This window comes from Gobius niger, assembly GCF_951799975.1.
Source record: "Gobius niger genome assembly, chromosome: 1".
Taxonomy (NCBI): domain Eukaryota; kingdom Metazoa; phylum Chordata; class Actinopteri; order Gobiiformes; family Gobiidae; genus Gobius; species Gobius niger.
Genome location: NC_136852.1, coordinates 74,801,208 through 74,824,044, shown reverse-complemented (window position 1 = coordinate 74,824,044; position 22,837 = coordinate 74,801,208). Strand labels below are relative to the sequence as shown.

The 22,837-nt window shown below is 38.8% G+C and overlaps 1 protein-coding gene across 1 annotated transcript in view; it reads left to right on the top strand.

Annotated features, from left to right (window-relative positions):
- rasl10a (RAS-like, family 10, member A) overlaps positions 1-18,628 on the top strand; it is a 44,538-nt gene extending 25,910 nt beyond the window's left edge. Inside the window, 3 exon segments of the mRNA XM_079579836.1 lie at positions 6,886-7,010; positions 18,136-18,161; positions 18,164-18,628. Of these exon segments, the coding sequence (XP_079435962.1) occupies positions 6,886-7,010; positions 18,136-18,161; positions 18,164-18,402 (390 nt within the window). The 3' untranslated portion in view covers positions 18,403-18,628.
- Positions 18,629-22,837: the final 4,209 nt, after the last annotated feature.

Sequence of the window (22,837 nt, the reverse complement as noted above, 5' to 3'; positions counted from 1 at the left end):
GCAGCACCCCGAGCACCCTGGGTTGCCCTGAACAAAAGTGCAGCAGAAGATTTGTTTTCCCTTCTCTTTCCCCCGTTCTCTCGTGAAGTCCGTGGTACTTATAGTGGTATTTACTAGTAATGACAGTGGTACTTACAGGATAAAAAACTAGGTTATTATTGTGGTACTAAAAGTCATAATTACTTATCATTAGGATCAGGGGTCAGGGAGACACAGAGTTAGCACAGTATCTCTCGTTACTAAGAGATACTGTGGTAACTCTTAGTAATGAAGGTTGTGCTTCTATGTACTTTGATACATTAGATGATCGTTTCTAGTACTTACAGTGATACATCTATGGTACTTATTGGTAATTCAAGAATACTACAGCAGCAATTTATAGGTAGTAAATGTGGTACTTCTACAAACAGAAGTCATTTCTAGGATTGTGTGACTATAAAACCACATAAAACAGCATTAGGGAAAACAAGAAATAAAAAAGAAATAGATTCCCACCTGGGCCTTTCTGTGTGGAGTTTGCATGTTCTCCCCGTGTCTGCGTAGGTTTCCTCCGGGTACTCCGGTTTCCCCTACCACTAAAAACATGTACAATAGATTCCCCTCTGGGGCCAGGACTCCCCTGAAAAAGAGATTCTTAATCTCAGTGGGACTATCCTGGTTAAATAAAGAGGTCACTGTATCTAGAAGTACATACCTTGTAATTCTCACTAGAGTATCCTTTAAGTAACACAATAAGTACCTAGAAGTACCACTGTAAGTACCAAGGACTTACTGGCCCGTAATGTAAAGTGTTACCATATATTTCTGTATTTTGTCTCAGTAATATCTGAGGTGTCTGGCATTTTTGTTGTGTGGCTTTTTGTAGCATTTATTGCTTTTTCTCATTGCCTGTTTTCATAACTTTTACTTTGCATTTCTGTCGCTCTTTTGTGGCTTTTTCGTTGCTTTTTCACCACTCTTTTATTGTGTTTTTGTCGCTCTTTTATTGTTGCTTTTGTGGCATGTTTTTGTTACTTTGTTGTTTGCTTTTAGATTTAGATAAAGCCAAACTGGAGTAAATCAATGTCAGCCCTGAGATATGAAATGTCTGATACGTTCTGACACTTCAGGATTTGTGTTGGAACGAAGCTGATACGACTGAACTCCCACAGACCCAGAACTGAAACTCCACCGCTCAGATCAGATCCTTCAGATCCATCATGATTCAGTTTCAATGGGATTTTCTCCACTGCCGCAGTTCATCAGCTGTAATGATGAGTCCGAACTCCTCAGTCCTCACTCCACTGTAGCCTTTAACCTCTTAACTCCCACCTGAACGGATCCCATTTTCTCCAGTTTGGCTTTACCCTAATCAAAAAGCTTCTTGGGGAAAAAAGCACCAAAACAGCCACAAAAAACGAGAAGAAAACAAGGATGTAAACGCGACAAAAACATGACAAAAACTCAACCAGAGTGACAAGAATTCAACAAAAAATGACAAGAATTCAACAAAAAATGACAAGAATTCAACAAAAAATGACAAAAATTCAACAAAAATGTGACAAAAATTCAACAAAAATGTGACAAAAATTCAACAAAAAATGACAAAAATTCAACAAAAATGTGACAAAAATTCAACAAAAAAATGACAAAAAATCAACAAAAAATGACAAAAAATCAACAAAAAAGTGACAAAAATTCAACAAAAAAGTGACAAAAATTCAACAAAAAAAATGACAAAAAATCAACAAAAAATGTGACAAAAAATCAACAAAAATGTGACAAAAATTCAACAAAAAAGTGACAAAAATTCAACAAAAAAGTGACAAAAATTCAACAAAAAAGTGACAAAAATTCAACAAAAAAGTGACAAAAATTCAACAAAAATTCAACAAAAATGTGACAAAAATGTGACAAAAATGTGACAAAAATTCAACAAAAAATGACCAAAAATGTGACAAAAAAAACCACACAAAATAATGCCACAACACAGCAACAACGCGAGGAAAAAGCTCCGTTTCGTGGGTCTTTCAAATGAGGTGTTGCAGCCAAAAGAGGACAGAATGCGTTTGGTTTAGGCGGGAGGGAAGAGGTTAAAGTGAAACTTCCTCGGTTCAAAAGTACGACTTCACTAAAGCCTGAACACAGCGAGGGTTCAGTTGGACAAACATGTATGTTAAAATGGCCGTTTATAATCAGCACGAGCTCAGATTCTGGCTGAGTCGGAGCAGAAGCTACAGTCGCCTCAGTCGCCTCTTTGTTTGTAAATGAAACTGTTTAAAATTCATGTTTTAAACTGAAATGTTTCCCGCCCTAAAGCAGAACATGAGGCGTTACGATTGTTCGGCTCTGAAAGTCTCATGTCACATATTCCTTAATAAATCCTGATACACGGATACATGTGACACGTATGATCCTGATGTGACGCCGAGCTGCTCTTCTCTCTCCGTTTATGAACTCCGGCTTCCTCACCCCACACTCGGCCTTTACCGTGACGGCCGGGGCGAGTGTGGGTCTAATTGTTTTACTCTCGACGGATCGAGCCTCGAGCGAGAAGCCGTTATTGACTCTGTGAGAAAGAACCGCAAATCAATTCTGAGCAGGATTTCACTGAGTTACTGCGGAGTTCATGACGGGGACGAGTCACACACGTCACTGTTCGGCTCACGATCTGTGGCAGAAGAATCAGTCTCAGGGTAAACATGCAAACACAACATCATTGTCTCTGATCTGTGGTAATTAGAAATGCTTTTGTATCGATGTGAATATTCGACAAAAAATGACAAAAATTCAACAAAAAATGACAAAAATTCAACAAAAATGTGACAAAAAATCTACAAAAATGTGACAAAAATTCAACAAAAATGTGACAAAAATTCAACAGAAATGTGACAAAAATGTGACAAAAAATGACAAAAATTCAACAGAAATGTGACAAAAATGTGACAAAAATGTGACAAAAATGTGACAAAAATTCAAAAAAAATTAAACAAAAATGTGACAAAAAATGACAAAACTTCAACAAAAATGTGACAAAAATGTGACAAAAAATGACAAAACTTCAACAAAAATGTGACAAAAATGTGACAAAAATGTGACAAAAATGTGACATAAATTCAACAAAAATTCAACAAAAATGTGACAAAAATTCAAAAAAAATTAAACAAAAATGTGACAAAAAATGACAAAACTTCAACAAAAATGTGACAAAAATGTGACAAAAAATGACAAAACTTCAACAAAAATGTGACAAAAATGTGACAAAAATGTGACAAAAATGTGACAAAAAATGACAAAAATTCAACAGAAATGTGACAAAAATTCAACAAAAAATGACAAAAATTCAACAGAAATGTGACAAAAATGTGACAAAAAATGACAAAAATTCAACAGAAATGTGACAAAAATGTGACAAAAATGTGACAAAAATTCAAAAAAAATTAAACAAAAATGTGACAAAAAATGACAAAACTTCAACAAAAATGTGACAAAAATGTGACAAAAAATGACAAAACTTCAACAAAAATGTGACAAAAATGTGACAAAAATGTGACAAAAATGTGACATAAATTCAACAAAAATTCAACAAAAATGTGACAAAAATTCAACAAAACTTCAACAAAAATGTGACAAAAATGTGACAAAAAATGACAAAAACTCAACCAAAAAATGACAAAAACTCAACCAAAAAATGACAAAAATTCAACAAAAAAGGACAAAAAAATCAACAAAAAATGACAAAAAATTCAACAAAAATTTGACCAAAAAAAAAAAAACATACAAAAGGTGACACAACACAGCAACAATGCGAGGAAAAAGCTCAGTTTCGTGGGTCTTTTGTGGCACATTCTGCCACAAAAGAATGTGGCAGAAGAATCAGTCTCAGGATGAAAATGCAAACGTAAATATCTGTGGTAATTAGAAATGCTTTTGTATCGATGTGAATATTCGTATTGATCACTTTCCATCAGCTGAGGTTTGTGTTTTAAAGGTTGGGTTTGTTTTCACGGCTCACCTTTGTCCCAGAGCTGAGGTGTTTCCGTCTAATATATGAGTTTTCACTGAGGATTCTGATGTTGTTTCCATAGAAACGACAAACAACTGAGCTGGAACGAGCTTCAGGTGAAATAACTCCAGCCCAGGAACAACGAGGAGCCGTGTGTTAAAACTGTTTACACCATGGTCTGGGTGAATACTGGACTCTGATTGGCTGGTGCATTATTTTGGTATAACCGCACACGTAGTCCGGTAGTTAAATCACTGGGATATCACTCCGCTGTGGCGTCGCCATAGCAACGCCTGACACAGCTGAATCAGATAAAGGCGTAATTAGTGACTGACAGGAACGTATGAGATGGATTTAGTGTTTGCTAAATGTTTGTAGAGGAGAGTGAGCAGCTAGGTTAGCTACTGTTAATAACATATGAGCTTTACATTTCTATTGGAAACGGTTAAGGCTATTCATCATTTTCAGGCGTACATAAAATGATCCTGCATTGAAGCATCTTTGTCTGGATTAGTAAAGTCAAACATAAAAGTTTGAGTTGGGGGGGCCCAGGTGTGAGCGACTCCACCGCAGCTGTTTCCATAAACAGTTGAGCTGGTTGAGCTAGCTAGCTTTAGCTTCAGGTTAAACAGGGTCCAAAATTTCAACAAAATTTCAACAAAATTTCAACAAAAATTCAACAAAAATTCAACAAAAATTCAACAAAAATGTGACAAAATTTCAACAAAAATTCAACAAAAATGTGAAAAAAATGTGAAAAAAATGTGAAAAAATGTGACAAAATTTCAACAAAAATTAAACAAAAATTCGACAAAAAAGTGACAAAAATTCAACAAAAAAGTGACAAAATTTCAACAAAAATTCAACAAAAAAGTGACAAAATTTCAAGAAAAATTCAACAAAAAAGTGACAAAAATTCAAGAAAAATTCAACAAAAATTCAACAAAAATGTGACAAAAATTCAACAAAAATGTGAAAAAAATGTGACAAAATTTCAACAAAAATTCAACAAAAATTCAACAAAAATGTGAAAAATGTGACAAAATTTCAACAAAAATGTGACAAAAATTCATAAAAGGTAAATAACTGGTGCCCACAAGTGGCGCATATCGGTGTTTCCTTCCAGGGAAAAGTGTTTCCGGGTTAGTCCTGTTGTGTTGTGATTCTGTGCTGATGTTGTGTCGTTGAGCCTGACTGAGATCCTCGTAATAGCTGCGGAGAATGACTCGCTCTGAGACCAGCCTTCAGTGACCGGCTAATAACCCACACAAAATAGTCCCGTAGTCTGGCAGATTTAGTGACTTTAGTCAATGAAAAACACATTTATTATAAATGTTAGGTTTGTGGGACCCTGGTATAAGCGGATTAAACAACGAGGAGCCGCGTTAGACGTTATAATGCAGGAGGAACAACACTGTGTCGGGCGTTAGAACCGGCTAACGCACTAAGGCTACGAGTGGTTTAATCCTTACTTCACTTGTAACTTTACTGTTTGATTGTCATGTTCGTCATTCAGAATGATCAAGCCTGTTCGAGCTTCGCCTCCTCAGAAGTGTCGCAGAACAATCACGTTTGTCTGTGTCTTGCACTAAAACTGCAGAGTTGCTGATGAAGCTGAACTGTCAAAAGTGTCATGATTTTTAACCACAGTTTTAAAAGTATATATCCGGGGTCTCCAAGTAAATTTCCCTGTCGGCCAAAAGCTCCAGTGAAATATGTTTGGATTGGGAAAATACTATGGAGGAAACTTGTTTGAATAAATGAATGAGGCTGACAGGACGTAGCCGTCTCTGCTACATGAAGTCATTATTCATTCACTCAGCACGTGGTGGTGGTAAGTTTCTATTGTAGCCACAGACGCCCAGGGGCAGACTGTCCATTTACCACGTGATTATAATGTGTTGTTTATATCCTGATCTCTTCTTATGTCAGTGCCCTCTGCTGGACACGTGATCATTTTTTTGTTGGGTATTCAACTCATTTTTGTAACTTTTTCGTAATTTTTTTGGGTTATTTTTTGTCAAATTTTTATCACATTTTTGTATTTTTTTTTGTCAATTTTTTTGTCAATTTCTTGTGACATTTTTGCCACTTTTTCATCAATTTTTTGTCACATTTCCATCATTGTTTTCGTCTCAGCTTTGTTGCTTTTTTTTTTTACTGCTTTTTTCATTCATTCAATTCAATAAAAATGTGACAAAAATTCAACAAAAAAGTGACAAAAATTCAACAAAAAAGTGACAAAAACTCAACAAAAAGTGACAAAAATTCAACAAAAAAGTGACAAAATTCAACAAAAAAGTGACAAAAAGTCAACAAAAAAGTGACAAAAACTCAACAAAAAGTGACAAAAACTCAACAAAAATGTGACAAAAATTCAACAAAAAATGACAAAAAATCAATAAAAAAATGACAAAAAATCAACAAAAAAATTCAACAAAAAATTAACAAAAAAGTGACAAAAAAGTGACAAAAACTCAACAAAAAAATGACAGAAATTCAACAAAAATTCAACAAAAATTCAACAAAAATTCAACAAAAAAAATGACAAAAATGTGACAAAAACTCAACAAAAGTGACCAAAATGAAAAACAAAACAAAAAAACACACAAAATAAGGTGACACAACACAGCAACAACGCGAGGAAAAAGATCAGTTTTGTGGGTCTTAGCTTTCAAATGAGGTGTTACACAGGCCAATATAATAGCCAAAGAGGACAGAAAACTCTAAATCTTTCTTCAGGATTCGCCTCGTCGTTCGTTCTCAGAAGCAGCGTTTTTCTGCCGAGCGTTTGATTCATCGTCCCGTCACTCACAGGCACATGTGGTTTCCCGGAGTGTGAACGTGTGTGAATGTTTTCCCTCCGCTGACGTCTGTCCCGGTGTGTGTCGGTCCCGCAGGAGTGGCTGGACCTGCGCTGTCGAGGGGTGCGAAACGCCAACGCCTACATCCTGGTGTACGACATCTGCTGCGTGGAGAGCTTCGAGTACGTCAAGATGATCCGGCAGCAGATCGTGGAGAACAGGTACGAGTGTGAGGGAGGGCAACGTCAGGCCCGGGGGCCAAATCCGGTCCTCCAGCACAGCCCCTCTGACCCTCGAGAGGATTTTGAGAAACATTATTACACAAATCAGAGAGAACTTTTCACATTATTAGAGGTAAATGGGAGGAAAAAAGGTAGAAATACTGTCAATGCAGCAGATAAGGTCATAACACTGGCATCTGAAAGAAGTGCACTCTCGTTTTAAGGAAGAAATGACATAAATCTACATGAATTAACAGATTAAATCTAAGGTTTGAGTAGATTTGTTCTGGTTTTAGATGAGATAAAACCTCTAGTCGTCGTTATTCTCTTAATTCAGATAATTTTGTGTCATTTCAAGTGAAAAACAATTATTTGTCGGATTCCAAGTGGGTTTTATTCTTGTTCCGTCGGCGCTACAGCGTTTGTATCTTGGATTAGTTCAAACCGACTCAAATTCGTCATAGAAGAACTTTAATTCAAGCAAACAAGCAACAAAAATGTGACAAAAACTCAACAAAAATGTGACAAAAATTCAACAAAAATGTGACAAAAATTCAACAAAAATTCAACAAAAATGTGTCAAAAACTCAACAAAAAAAGACCAAAATTCAACAAAAATGTGTCAAAAAATCAACAAAAATGTGTCAAAAATTCAACAAAAATGTGTCAAAAATTCAACAAAAATGTGTCAAAAAATCAACAAAAATGTGTCAAAAATTCAACAAAAATGTGTCAAAAAATCAACAAAAAAATGACAAAAATGTGACAAAAATTCAACAAAAATTCAACAAAAATTCAACAAAAATGTGTCAAAAAATCAACAAAAATTCAACAAAAATGTGTCAAAAAATCAACAAAAAATCAACAAAAAAATGACAAAAATGTGACAAAAACTCAACAAAAATTCAACAAAAAATTCAACAAAAATTCAACAAAAAATTCAACAAAAAAGTGACAATTTTAAGTCATTTATCTCCTTTAAGACGGTCATGTTTCCAGTGTTGTGCTTTACTTTGGGCTGATAATCAGCAGCTTCGGCCCTCGGTCTGTTTACGATAAAGAAAATCGGCCTCCGCCAAGAAAACCTGCCGACCCTGCGGTAAAGGCTCTTACCCCCCCGACTTTTTCTCCAGTGTGGCTTTACCCAAATCTAAAAGCTTCTCGGCTGGAGCTCACAGCCTGTAGGCCAGAGTAACGCCTTAGAAAGCTACAAACTGTATAAACTGAGCTTTTTCCTTGTTTTGTCGCATTTTTGTCACTTTATTTATCACTTTTTTTCTGTCTCGGTTTTTTTCAAGAAGCTTTTAGATTTGGGTAAAGCCAAACTGGAGAAAATGTGGTGAGTTCACGTGGTGGTTTAGAGGTTTATTGTTTCATGCAAACTCCAAAACAAAGAACTGTTGGAGGATCATTTGAATGTGATGCAAAAAAACCTCCCAGTGATAAAAGTATATATATTTTTTTAATCTAGTAAAAAACTGGATCCTCTCCCCATGATTCTGGCCCCAAAACATGACTCCGCCCCCTCCTTGGTGACGTCACAGCCAACAATCCACTACTCCGTCCATCTGACCATCCAGGGTCACACGGCCTCATCAGGGAACAAGACTGTGTGAAAATGAACAGTTTAGGGGAGGCCGGAAACTGCAGCCTCTGGAGGGTCGGCTTTGTAGCAGCTGTTCTCTTAACCCCTTAACTCCCACCTGAACCGAGCACATTTTCTCCAGTTTGGCTTTACCCCAATCCAAAAGCTTCTGGAAAAAAGGTGTGAAAATAGTGACAGAACTGAGATGAAAACAATGATGGAAATGTGACAAAAAATTATAAAAAAGGACAAAAAATTGACGAAAAAATGACCAAAACATTATAAAAAATGTCTAAAAAATGATGAAAAAAATGACGAAATAATGACAAAAAATTGACAAAAAATTGACAAAAAATGGACAAAATGGACAAAAAAATTGATAAAAAAATGACAAAAAATGGACGAAATAATGACAAAAAAATGACAGAAAAATTATAAAAAATTGACCAAAAAATTGAAAAAAATTGGGGGAAAAAGAAGAAAAAAAGACAAAAAAAGACAAAAAAAGACAAAAAAAAGACCAAAAAAAGACCAAAAAAATGACACAAAATTATAAAAAAAAAAAATAGGAATAAATTACGCAAAAAATTACAAAAAATGGATACAAAATTGACAAAAAAGTGACAAAAAATGACCTAAAAAAAACGAAGAAAAAATGACAAAAATGAAGAAAAAAATGAAGAAAAAAAGTTACAAAAATGACTTGAAGACCCCCCCCCAAAAAAAAATGACGTGAGGAAAAAGATCCATTTACATGAGTTTTGTCCTCATTCAACTATTTCACGCTTTTCATCAGCAGAGAGATCCTTTTTCTTTCCCATATTGCTTGAAAATGATGATCTGCTTAATAAAGTGGAACATCCTTTCTCAGTAGTTTTTCCCTTAAACCTGAAAACTGATCCTCCCAGGTCTCTGAGGTGAATGATTCAAAGAGCCCGACCCTCAGTGTAATATCGGTCTGTGTCGTCACGTTCGCTCTGGTCGTGTCTCAGGATCAGGTCGACACATGTTTACAGCGTGTTTATTTTTTAGTCAAATAAATCGTCTCAATTTTACTCTAGTTTTAGTCGACTAAAATTGCAAGTAAATTTAGTCGACTAAATTTAAGACGAATTGAGTGGACTTTGCATTTATGATATTCATTATAATCATGTTTAATCTTGTTCGTCTGCTTCATGGAGCTGCTCCACATGAACCAGATGTTAATTTTGACAACATATTTTATTTTAGTTTTAGTCTTTTGACTAAAATGTAATTTAACCCCTTAACTCCCGCCTGAACCGAGCACATTTTCTCCAGTTTGGCTTTACCCCAATCCAAAAGCCTGTGAAAATGGCAACAAAACTGAGACGAAAACAATGATGGAAATGTGATAAAAAATTATACAAAATGACAAAAAATTATAAAAAATGACAAAAAATTGACAAAAAATTGACAAAAAAAATTGATCAAAATTACGAAAAAATGACGAAAAAAATGACAAAATAATGACAAAAAAATGACAAAAAATTGACGAAAAATGACGAAAAAATTATAAAAAAATTATAAAAAAATTGACAAAAAATTGACAAAAAATTGACAATTTTTTTTTATAAAAAATGTCGAAAAAATGACGAAAAAAAATATGAAAAATTGACAAAAAAGTTTTTAAAAAAATGAGTTGAACACCCAAAAAAAAATGATGGAGAAAAAAATCTGTTTACGTGAGGAAAAAGATCCTTTCGGTTCAGGCGGGAGTTAAGAGGTTAATTTTAGTAAAGATTTAGTAAAAAAACTTTAAAAACTTTAAAACTTTAGTCTAGTTTTAGTCGACTAAATTTAAGACAAATTGAGTGGACTTTGCATTGATAATATTCATTATAATCATATTTAATGTTGTTCCTCTGCTTCATGTTTCTGCTCCACATGAACAAAGCTCAGAGCTGATCCTTTAAACATGATCTGAGGCTCTTTCAGACGCTCAATACAAGTTTGGATGATTTTAGTCTCTCCTTTTTCATTTTTATTTAGTCTGATTTTAGTCGACCTAAAACATCTGGACATTTTAGTCACAGTTTTAGTCTCATGAGGAACTTTTCATTTAGTTTTAGTCCAATTTTAGTCACAAAAATATCACTTTGACTAAAATTAAGACTAAATATTTTAGTCGACGAAATTAACACTGTCTAAAAGCAGACACTTCACACGCCTGGTTTCACTTTCCACACTGAAAAACACTGCTTTTTAGCCGCGATGGATTTCACATCGGAGCTGAGAGCCTGGATTTGGATAAACACTTGAAGGTCTGAGAGAGCAGAGGTGCAGGAGGTGAGAGCGTGTGGACCGGGCGGATGTTCAAAAACATCCACGAAACTGTTAAATATTGTCCCGTTCACCCGTGGTTTCTTAAACATCAACAATGAAGAGAATTCCGTGAGTGCAACAAGAGCCTTAAAGCAGAAAACTGAGGCTCTGAATAAGTCGACTCCTCTCTGACTTTTATTCATTTGTTGGTGTGTTTGGGTTCGGATCAGGCGGGGGTTAAGACGACCTTCAATGTTACTAAAACTCAAATTAAATGGCTTCTAAAATCCTTTGGAAACGGAGACATTGCTGGGATTAGTTTGGCTCCAGTTTATCCGCTTTGATCCAAAACTCTGAGTTTTAGATTTTGCTGAAGGTTTCCGTTGTTTTCCCGTTTCGTGTCTAATTTGTTTTTAAAAGTCCACATTTCCCATCGTTCCTCCAGGTCCTGGACTGAAATCTGAAATGATCAAAGATATTGTTGTAGTTTTTATTTCTCAGGCTTTGATCCAGTCAATGACGGGAGAGTCTCTGCCTCTGCTCCCTCTGTACACGCCATTGTACACGCCATTGTACACGCTGTAGTACACGCCATTGCACACGCCGTAGTACACGGTGTACACGGCGTAGTACACGGTGTACGTTCTGCTGGGAGACATTTAAAGTGCGTGTTGGCTGAACTTGTGAAGATGAGCCATGATGAGTCTCTTAAGCTCAGAGCTGGACACGTCTGAGGCGTCTGTGGCTCCATCTGTGCCGGACTTCAAAGGCCCGGCGTTAGTGCTCAGGACGTTCCAGAGTCACGCTGAGCCGCTCACATGGCGTGTTCACATGGCAAATGCACAAAGCGGCGCAGAGCACATGCGTGTGGGACGCCATGTTCTTTTCAATGTCTTTTATTGGGACAGTTTGCTTTTTATCATCTTTTAAACTTTTCACGATAAGGTGCAGTGTTGGTTTCCTTTTCCTTTTCCTTTCCTTTTCCCTTTCCTTTCCTTTCCTTTCCTTTCCTTTCCTTTCCTTTACTTTACTTTACTTTACTTTACTTTACTTTACTTTACTTTACTTTACTTTACTTTACTTTACTTTACTTTACTTTACTTTACTTTACTTTACTTCCCAAATGATTCCTCAGGAAATGTAACTTGTTGCGTCTCTGGGCTGTGTTGTTTTTCTTACTGCAGTTGAAGACAAGGCAAGTTTATTTGTAGAGCACAGTTCGTACACAGGGTAATTCAAAGTGCTTCACAGCTGCATAAAATTACAAGAAAACAGAAAAAAATCTATTAAAAAACATCAACATGAAATGAATCAATCACAGTAAAAGGCGAGAGTGCAGATCAAATAGTTTCAGAGTCATATTCACGAGTAAAAAGATCTGTTTTCAGCCTGAGTCTGAGTCTCACATCCTCATGAAGACTGTTCCAGCCTCAGCGTGTTTAGTCCTGACTCTGGAACCCCCAGGAGGCCCCTCCCTGACATGGAGCACTGGACTAATATGGTGGTGTTTCCTGGTTCTGGATGTTCTGCAGCCGTTACAGCCTCTCACACAGGGATCAGTCTCTCTCAGTCTGGTTCTGACTCTGTTCCTCTGATCTTAATGTTCCTCTGAGGGTAAAAAGCTGCTGATGTTCTTGCTCTGACGTGTCTGTTTGAGTTCAGGTCTGAGTCCAGGATCACTCTGAGATTTATCACCTGATGTTTTGGTTTTAGAGAGAGAGACTCGAGGAAAACACTTTGTCTTTGTGTCTGTGGGACAAAAACACTGATCTCAGTTTAGTCTGAGTTTAGTTTCCTCTTTATGTTTTATGTTCACCTGTATCGGTGTCGTCTGCATAGTTCCTGTTGAAACGCTGCTTCTTCATGAGGATCATGAAGCGCTGGTCTGACTCTGCTGCTCTGTTGTCATATGTGGATGTAAATGGAATAAGAAAATGCTCCAGGTACCGCGCACAGCTAAAGTAAATACATTTAAAAATAAACATGATCCAGTGATAATGACTTCTATTGTTTGGCTGCAAGTCGAGTTTTTCAAACAAAATCTCTTCGATTTTAGCCTAGTTTTAGGAGACATGAAATGACAGGGTCGACGGTGGCTCAGGTGGTCGAGCGGGTCGTCTCATGATCGAAAGGTCTGGGGGTTTGAATCCCACGTCCTGAAGGTGCACACTGTCCTCATATCCTTGGGCATGACACTTCAGGGCCTGATGTCGGTGGAAAAGTGATATATTTTTTTTTAGTAGTAGTAGTTTATTCGGTCAGTTCATTCCTTTAAACGTGAAAACATTTCCAATTCTTTGTGTACAACACGACCGAAAGAATGTTTGACTTTGCATTGATAATGTTAATTATAATCATATTTAATCTCGGTCCTCGGCTTCATGTTTCTGCTCCTCATGAACGAAGCTCAGAGCTGATCCTTTGGCAGAGAATTTAAAATGATCTGAGGCTTTTTTTTCTCTTCTTTTCATGTTCATTTAGTCATACTTTAGTTGAAGAAAGAATCTGTCACAGCTTCAGTCTCATGAGCCACATTTAATTCAGTTTGAGTCAGAAATAAAATCACGTTGCCTAAAATGATGACGTAATGTTTCAGCCTCGAGACTCGTGGTGCTTTGCCTTAGGGCTGCTCGATTATTGAAAAAATAATAATCCCGATTATTTTTGTCATAATTGAAATCACGATTATTCAAACGATTATTTGTTGCCTTTAAAAAAATCCATCAAAAAAGTTACAAAAATCCATCAAAAAAGTGACAAAAATCCAGCAAAAAAGTGACAAAAATCCAGCAAAAAAAGTGACAAAAATCCATCAAAAAGTGACAAAAATCCATTAAAAAAAGTGACAAAAATCCATTAAAAAAGACACAAAAAAACAGCAAAAAATTACAAGAATCCATTAAAAAAAGTGACAAAAATCCAGCAAAAAAGACTAAAAAAAAACAGCAAAAAATTACAAAAATCCATTAAAAAAGTGACAAAAATCCATTAAAAAAAGTGACAAAAATCCATTAAAAAAAGTGACAAAAATCCAGCAAAAAAAATGACAAAAATCCAGCAAAAAAGACACAAAAATCCATCAAAAAAGTGACAAAAATCCAGCAAAAAAGTGACAAAAATCCATTAAAAAGTGACAAAAATCCAGCAAAAAAGTGACAAAAATCCATTAAAAAGTGACAAAAATCCAGCAAAAAAGTGACAAAAATCCATTAAAAAGTGACAAAAATCCAGCAAAAAAGTGACAAAAATCCATTTAAAAAAGTGACAAAAATCCAGCAAAAAAGTGACAAAAATCCATAAAAAAAGTGACAAAAATCCATCAAAAAAGACACAAAAATCCAGCAAAAAAGTGACAAAAATCCAGCAAAAAAGTGACAAAAATCCAGCAAAAAAGTGACAAAAATCCATTAAAAAAAATTACAAGAATCCATTAAAAAAAGTGACAAAAATCCATCAAAAAAGTGACAAAAATCCATTAAAAATGTGACAAAAATCCATTAAAAAAAGTGACAAAAATCCATCAAAAAAGTGACAAAAATCCAGCAAAAAAGTGACAAAAATCCATTAAAAAAAGTGACAAAAATCCAGCAAAAAAGTGACAAAAATCCATTAAAAAAGTGACAAAAATCCATTAAAAAAAGTGACAAAAATCCATCAAAAAAGTGACAAAAATCCATTAAAAATGTGACAAAAATCCATTAAAAAAGTGACAAAAATCCATTAAAAATGTGACAAAAATCCATCAAAAAAGTGACAAAAATCCAGCAAAAAAAGACACAAAAAAACAGCAAAAAATTACAAAAATCCATTAAAAAAAGTGACAAAAATCCAGCAAAAAAGACAAAAAAAAAACAGCAAAAAAGTGACAAAAATCCCAAAATCAAAAATTAGGAAAAAAAATATGAAAAAAGAAATTGAAAAAAAAAACAATTATAATCGTTTTTTTGCGATTACGCTAATTTTGTAATCGTTTACTGTTGTAATCGAAATCGTAATCGAATTTCGATTAATTGCACAGCCCTACTTTGCCTGAAACCATCTGCACAGTTTGTTCACATGTTTGGTTTATTCGTCCCGTCGGGCTCCTGCAGACACCAGAGCGTCGCACGTCAGTCCAGGCGTGTGTGAAGTGAAGGTGTTGACAGGCGGCGTGTGGCCTTTGTGCCCGGAGAGGAAACGAGGCAGATGCTGATCACTCGCTCCGACTCCCGCGGTTCATCAGGCTCATGGAGGACGTTCCTCTGCGGTGGGACGGGCGGGACGGGCGGAGAGCGGCTCGTTCTGAAGCACAGGAGGCTCAGGGATTTCTCTCAGGGTTTAACTCGGTTTGTAAGTAATGACTGTATGAAAGTGTGTGACTCGATCTGCACAGAAAAGGTGTTTCCTGCCAGACTGGCCTTGGAATTCATACTCCAAGGGGCCACATGATCGATCACAGCAGGATCATTAGGTGATGCAATGCAAATCATATTAGATGTTAGGGGTGGGAACCTCTGGGTTTCCCCTGACTCGATGCGATACGCGATACATGGCTCACGATAACCATTAGATCAGTCTCCTTTATGGAAGCACTGGTACAGCTGTCTGTTATAATCTTGTATTGTTTATGTGAGTCTTGTCTATATATATATGTCTTTTTATACTATGGACCTAGAGCAGGCGTCACCAACCTTATTTCAGCTGAGGGCGACTTTAAGAGCATTAAGTTGTTCGAGGGCGACCAGTTAAAAACAAATCCTAAAGACTTAAACGTACACTGTTCACTTATAGGATATTGTTTGTTTGAGCAATTAACATTTTCTCTCCATAGTTTCACAATCATACAGTTAATGGAAGCTCAAAGGGAGTCGACTGAAGCAAAAGCTTAGAAGTGCCGACCCCTTGTTCATATACATTACATTTGCAATTCATGATGCTACAGTTATACATTTCTTTTACATTTACAATAAATAAACAAAGTACAATCCTTTCTGAGTATTCTATAGTAGTTTCAGAACACAAATATATACCTATATGTATTTGTGAGTTAAGTTGTATCCTACTGTTGCTACAATTGTCAACATACAATCAGCAGACTTTTGCAGCACTGGCAAACAAGGAGGTTTTACCATTTCATATCATTAACACAGCAGCTAATAAACAATAGTAATAAATGTGATTAGTAGTTATTGTTATTCATCATAACAATTTTATAGGATATTGACCCCGTATTATATTAAAATAGCTTTATTTTAAACTCATATTGAGTCACAAGAACCGAAATAACTGTAATTTTAAGAATTAGATTCAAGAAAATGAAGTGTTTTACACTTTAGACAAAGGGCCCCTGGGCGCCCGCGGGCACCACGTTGGTGACCCCTGACCTAGAGTCTGAATAAAGAATGATAATGATTATCTCACGATGCGCCGATACTCCGATTATCGGTATATAATCGATATGAAAACCTACAATACATCATGATAAAAAAACAACAACATATGGACTACATATTATTCATTCACATTTCTCTCCGTGTGCTTCGTTCCCCTTTTTTCTGTGTCTGTGTCTGATCCCTGACACTGGACGTGTCATAGACCCGTCAGTGACTGAAGTCCCTCCTTTTGTTGAAACACTTGTTAAAAACTCCGGCCCATCCAAACTTTTTGACCTTTTGAAGGGCCAGACTGGGGTTTTGAGCTGGACCAAGGGAGGGTCCGGTTGTGTTTTGGGGTTTTGGGGGTTGTATCATGGGAGTTGTGTATCCGCCCGTGTTCATCTCCTGACCGTTGTCCGTGTGTGTCCACAGGGAGGGTCCGGTTGTGTTTTGGGGGTTGAAATGGGAGAAATGGGGAATAAATTGGGTGAAAATGGGGGGAAATAAAGAAAATATTAGCAATAAAAATAAGAAAAGAATCAAGGCAAAAATAAGAAAAAGAATTGTGTCAAAAATTGGGAGAAATGGGGAGAACATTTTATCACATTTTTGTCATTTTTGTGTCATTTTTTGTCAATTTCTTGTGACATTTTTGCCATTTTTTCATCCATTTTTTTTTTTAATTGGGAAAATAATAAAAAATCATGGCAAAAATAAGAAAAAGAATTGTGTCAAAAATTGGGAGAAATGCGCTGTATAAATAAATAAAGCCCCCGACTCCAAAAAGCCCCAACCCCAAAAAGCCCCGACCCCAAAAAGACCCCGACCCCAGGGCTGAAGTGTCACTTTGGCTCCTCCTTTGGGCTCGGAGCCGTTCACTGTTGTCGAAACACTTGTTAAAAACTCCGGTCCGTCCAAAAGCCACTTTAGTGTCTTTATCAGGTTTGGTTAAACGTTTGGACCAAAGGGCCAGACTGGGGTTTTGAGCTGGACCACAGGAGGGTCCGGTTGTATTATGGGGTTTGTGTTTTGGGGGTTGTGTATCCGCCCGTGTTTATCTCCTGACCCTTGTCCGTGTGTGTCCGCAGGGAGGGTCCGGTTGTGTTTTGGGGGTTGAAATGGGAGAATTGGGGAATAAATTGGGTGAAAATGGGGGAAATAAAGAAAATATTAGCAATAAAAATAAGAAAAAAATCAAGGCAAAAATAAGAAAAAGAATTGTGTCAAAAATTGGGAGAAATGTGGGAGAACATTTTGTCACATTTTTGTCATTTTTGTGTCATTTTTTGTTAAATTTTTGGTCAAATTTATATCACATTTTCGTCATTTTTTGTCAATTTCTTGTGACATTTTTGCCACTTTTTCATCAATTTTTTTTAAAAATTGGGAAAATAATAAAAAATCAAGGCAAAAATAAGAAAAAGAATTGTGTCAAAAATTGGGAGAAATGGGGGAGAAAAATTTTATCACATTTTTGTGTAATTTTTTGTAAAAAATTCTGTCATTTTTTGTTCAATTTTTTATCACATTTTCGTCAATTTTTTTGTAATTTTTTTGTCATTTTTTTGGTCATTTTTTGTCAATTTCTTGTGACATTTTTGCCACTTGTTTTGGGGGTTGTAGGGTCTGGTTGTGTTTTGGGGTCGTGTTTTGGGTGTTTTGGGGGTTGTATTATGGGGGTTGTGTATCCGCCTGTGTGTCCGGTTGTGTTTTGGGGGTTGTATCATGGGTGTTGTGTATTCCCCCGTGTGTCGGTTCCTCTCCTGACCCTTGTCCATGTGTGTCCACAGGGAGGGTCCGGTTGTGTTTTGGGGCTCGTGTTTTGGGGGTTGTATCATGGGGGTTGTGTTTTGTGTATCCGCCCGTGTTCCTCTCCTGACCCTTGTCCGTGTGTTGTCCGCAGGGAGGGCAGCAGCAGTGAGGTGCCCATCCTGTGGGGAACAAGCGGGACCTCCAGCGGCAGCGCTTCATGCCGCGCCGCGCCGTCTCCGTCCTGGTGAAGAAGACGTGGAAGTGCGGCTACGTGGAGTGCTCGGCCAAGTTCAACTGGCACGTGGTGCTGCTCTTCAAGGAGCTGCTGGGCATCGCCGTGGCCAGGGGCATGCGGCAGAACCACACCTCCATACGGCTGCAGGGGGCGCTCCAGAGAAACCGCTGCACTATCATGTGACCCTCAGAGGCACCCGTACAACCCCCCGACCTCAGGCGCCGATGGAGAACAGACTGTAGATCTCCACCGGCCGGAACACCCCCCGTGGCCTGCTGCTTTACTGAGCTGATTTTTACTACGAGCTTTCTAAGAACTTGTGCGCTGTATAGACTTCCATCCACACACTTCCGCCGCCGCCGCCGCGGAGAGCCAGGAAGTCTCAACGAGCACAGTGTCATCCATCTTCACCCAGTGCTTTCCCCGGGGCCAGAGGCAGCAATACTACTCAGTCTTCCTGAACCACTTCGTCACACCCGCTCCCGAAGCCCAAAGCAACGCCACCCACGAACGCTACCAAATATGTCACATGATCAGCACAAGAGGGCGCGGGCGTGCACGGGCCAGGGGTCGGACGCGCGTGGACTGAGCGGGCGCACGCCGTGACTGAGGGGTTTTTATTTTAGTGGTTTGTGATGCGTGAACCGGGGGTGTGTTACAGAGATCGGGAAACCAACATGGCCGACCTTTGAGTCTGCAGCTCAACCTCAGCCCTGATGGTGTACTCCTAATATACATCCCTCATGAAGGTTTATCAGGGAACCAACATGGCCGACCTTTGAGTCTGCAGCTCAACCTCAGCCCTGATGGTGTGCTCCTAATATACATCCCTCATGAGGGTTTATCAGGAAGCCAACATGGCCGACCTTTGATTCAGCAGCTCTGATTATTACTCACATCCCTCATGAAGGTTTGTTCAAGGGCCAAAAGGGGAAGGGAGGGAGGGAGGGAGGGAAGGAGGGAAGGAGGGAAGGAGGGAAGGAGGGAAGGAAGGAGGGAAGGAGGGAAGGAAGGAGGGAAGGAGGGAAGGAAGGAGGGAAGGAGGGAAGGAGGGAAGGAGGGAAGGAAGGAGGGAAGGAGGGAAGGAAGGAGGGAAGGAGGGAAGGAAGGAGGGAAGGAGGGAAGGAGGGAAGGAGGGAAGGAAGGAGGGAGGGAGGGAGGAAGGAAGGAAGGAAGGAAGGAAGGAGGAAGGAGGGAAGGAGGGAAGGAGGGAGGGAAGGAGGGAGGGAGGGAGGGAAGGAGGGAGGGAAGGAGGGAGGAAGGAAGGAAGGAGGGAAGGAGGGAGGAAAGGAGGGAGGGAAGGAGGGAGGAAGGAAGGAAGGAAGGAAGGAAGGAAGGAAGGAAGGAAGGAGGGAGGAAAGGAGGGAGGGAAGGAGGGAGGAAGGAAGGAAGGAAGGAAGGAAGGAAGGAAGGAAGGAAGGAAGGAGTGAGGGAGGGAGAAAGGAAGGAAGGAAGGAGGGAAGGAAGGAGTGAGGGAGGGAGAAAGGAAGGAAGGAAGGAAGGAAGGAGGAAAGGAAGGAAGGAAGGAAGGAAGGAGGAAAGGAAGGAAGGAAGGAAGGAAGGAGGAAAGGAGGGAAGGAAGGAAGGAAGGAAGGAAGGAAGGAAGGAAGGAAGGAAGGAGGGAAGGAAGGAAGGAAGGAAGGAAGGAAGGAAGGAGGAAAGGAAGGAAGGAAGGAGGGAAGGAAGGAAGGAAGGAAGGAAGGAAGGAAGGTAGGAAGGAAGGAGGGAAGGAAGGAAGGAAGGAAGGAAGGAAGGAAGGAAGGAAAGAAGGAAGGAAGGAAGGAAGGAAGGAAGGAAGGAAGGAAGGAAGGAAGGAAAGAAGGAAGGAAGGAAGGAAGGAAGGAAGGAAGGAAGGAAGGAAGGAAGGAAGGAAGGAAGGAAGGAAGGAAGGAAGGAAGGAAAGAAGGAAGGAAGGAAGGAAGGAAGGAAGGAAGGAAGGAAGGAAGGAAGGAAGGAAGGAAGGAAGGAAGGAAGGAAGGAAGGAAGGAAGGAAGGAAGGAAGGAAGGAGGAAGGAAAGGAGGGAGGAAAGGAGGAAGGAGGGAGGGAGGGAGGAAGGAAGGGAGGAAGGAAGGAAGGAAGGGGGAAGGAAGGGGGAAGGAAGGGGGAAGGAAGGGGGAAGGAAGGAAGGAAGGGGGAAGGAAGGAAGGAAGGGGGAAGGAAGGAAGGAAGGACGGGAGGGAAGGAAGGAAGGAAGGGATGGATTGATGGATGGATGGATGGATGGATGGATGGATCCTTGCTGTAAAGCGCTTTGAGTGCCTAATGTAGGTGGAAAAGCGCTTTATAAGTTGAGATCATTTACCATGGATGGAGGGATGGATGCAGAGCTCTACAGTTGTGCTCAAAAGTTCACACACCTTGACAGAATTTTCGATTTTTTTGGCCGTTTGTAAAAGAGTCACAGCCGCACTGGGACGTCCCGACATGAAAACGATCCAAAGCACAAGGTCAGGTCGACCTCCCACTGGCTCCAGCAGAACCAGGTGAAGGTCCCGTTAGCTCCATCTCAGTCTGACCTCACACACCTGCAGCTCATGGAGACAGACCAGGAACTCACGGGAAGAACGGGCCACTTTACCTTTAGAAGAACGGGCCGCTTTACCTTTAGAAGAACGGGCCACTTTACCTTTAGATCAGAAACAGAACCTTCTCCACAGACTCAGAGCTTCACTGAGGCTAAAGGGTCCCAGTCCCAAACCCGTCCCACAGAGCGGCGGCCCCGTCCCGGTCTTTCTAACACATCCCCGGTCGACCACGGTCAGATGTTTGGCCCAAATGTTTGTGTTTCTGCTGCTGAAGCAGAACCGACCCTGAACGAAAGACTCTGAACCCGACTTTTCCCCGAATCTAAAACTTCCCAGACTCGGCTCGGGCTGGATATCGGTACATTTGTTTCGATATCGATACTTTAACGATACTCGGTTTACGATACTAAAATGTCTAGAACCAGAAAACAGAACGATGCAAATATCGAGTTCATCTGCAATGTCAAGAAATGGAACAAAATGGGGAATGAAATATTAGTCATAGAAATGAGGGGGGAATTGGGAGAAATGGGGAATAAATTGGGTGAAAAATGGGGGGAAATAAAGAAAATATTAGCAATAAAAATGAGGGAATAAATTGGGAAAATAAGGAAAAATCAAGGCAAAAATAAGAAAAAGAATTGTGTCAAAAATTGGGAGAAATGGGGGAGAACATTTTGTCACATTTTTGTCATTTTTTTGTCACATTTTGTCACATTTTTATCACATTTTGTAATTTTTTTGTAATTTTTTTGTAATTTTTTTGTATTTTTTTTTCATTTTGTTCCATTTTTTTGTAATTTTTTCGTCAATTTTTTTCTCAAATTTTTATCACGTTTTTGTAATTTTTTTGTTATTTTTTTGTTATTTTTTTCTAATTTTTTTGTCAATTTTTTGTCATATTTGCGTCATTTTTTCGTCAATTTTTTGTAATTTTTTTGTCAAATTTTTTTCACGTTTTTGTCATATTTTTTTCACGTTTTTGTCATTTTTTTGTCATTTTTTGTCATTTTTTTGTTATTTTTTTGTTATTTTTTTATCACATTTTTGACATTTTTTTTTTATTTTTTCGTCCATTTTTGTCCATTTCTTGTGACATTTTTGTGACATTTTTGTGACATTTTTGCCACTTTTTCATCCATTTTTGAAAAATTGGAAAAATAATTTAAAAAAATCAAGGCATAAATAAGAAAAATAATTGTGTCAAAAATTTGGGAGAAATGGGGCAGAAATAAACACAAATGGGGGAAAAAAAGACTGAAACTCAAGTCACTTCCTTTAGTCCCCGGACCCCCCCCCCACCCCCCATTTCATTCCTGCTGCAGAGAGGCTGCAGTCCCCGTCTCTCCCACACACAGGCGCGCACACACACACACACACACACACACACACACACACACACACACACACACACACACACACACACACACACACACACACACACTGCAGGAGCGAGAGACGAGGCGGCCGCTGACATTCACGACAGGCAGAGGACGCGGCAGATAAGACGTGTCAGAGAGGGGGGGGGACGGGGGAGATAAGGGGGGGGGGGGGGGGGACGGGGGAGAATCTCACTCTGGGAGATTAGCATCGACCTGTGTGTTTGCGCCGCGTTTCGATCTGTCGCACGTCTCAGACTCGGGTCTCGTTGAAAATCCGTTCTTCTGTGTCAGGTTTGTTCTGTTTCCCACACGTGGTTTTTTACCTTCACCGAGCACGTCCTCTGCACTTTGGCTTTACCCAAATCTAAAAGCCTCTTGACCCCTTAACTCCCGCCTGAACCGAGCACATTTTCTCTCCAGTTTGGCTTTACCCCAATCCAAAAGCTTCTGGAAAAAAGGTGAGAAAATAGAGGCAGAACTGAGACGAAAACAATGATGGAAATGTGACAAAAAAGTGACGAAAAATTGATGAAAAAGTGGCAAAAATGTTACAAGAAATTTACAAGAAATTGACAAAAAAATGACGAAAAAATGACAAAAATGTGATAAAAATTTGACAAAGAAATTTGACAAAAAAATTTGACAAAAAAATGACAAAAAAATGACAAAAATGTGATAAAAATTTGACCAAAAAAATTACAGAAAATTGA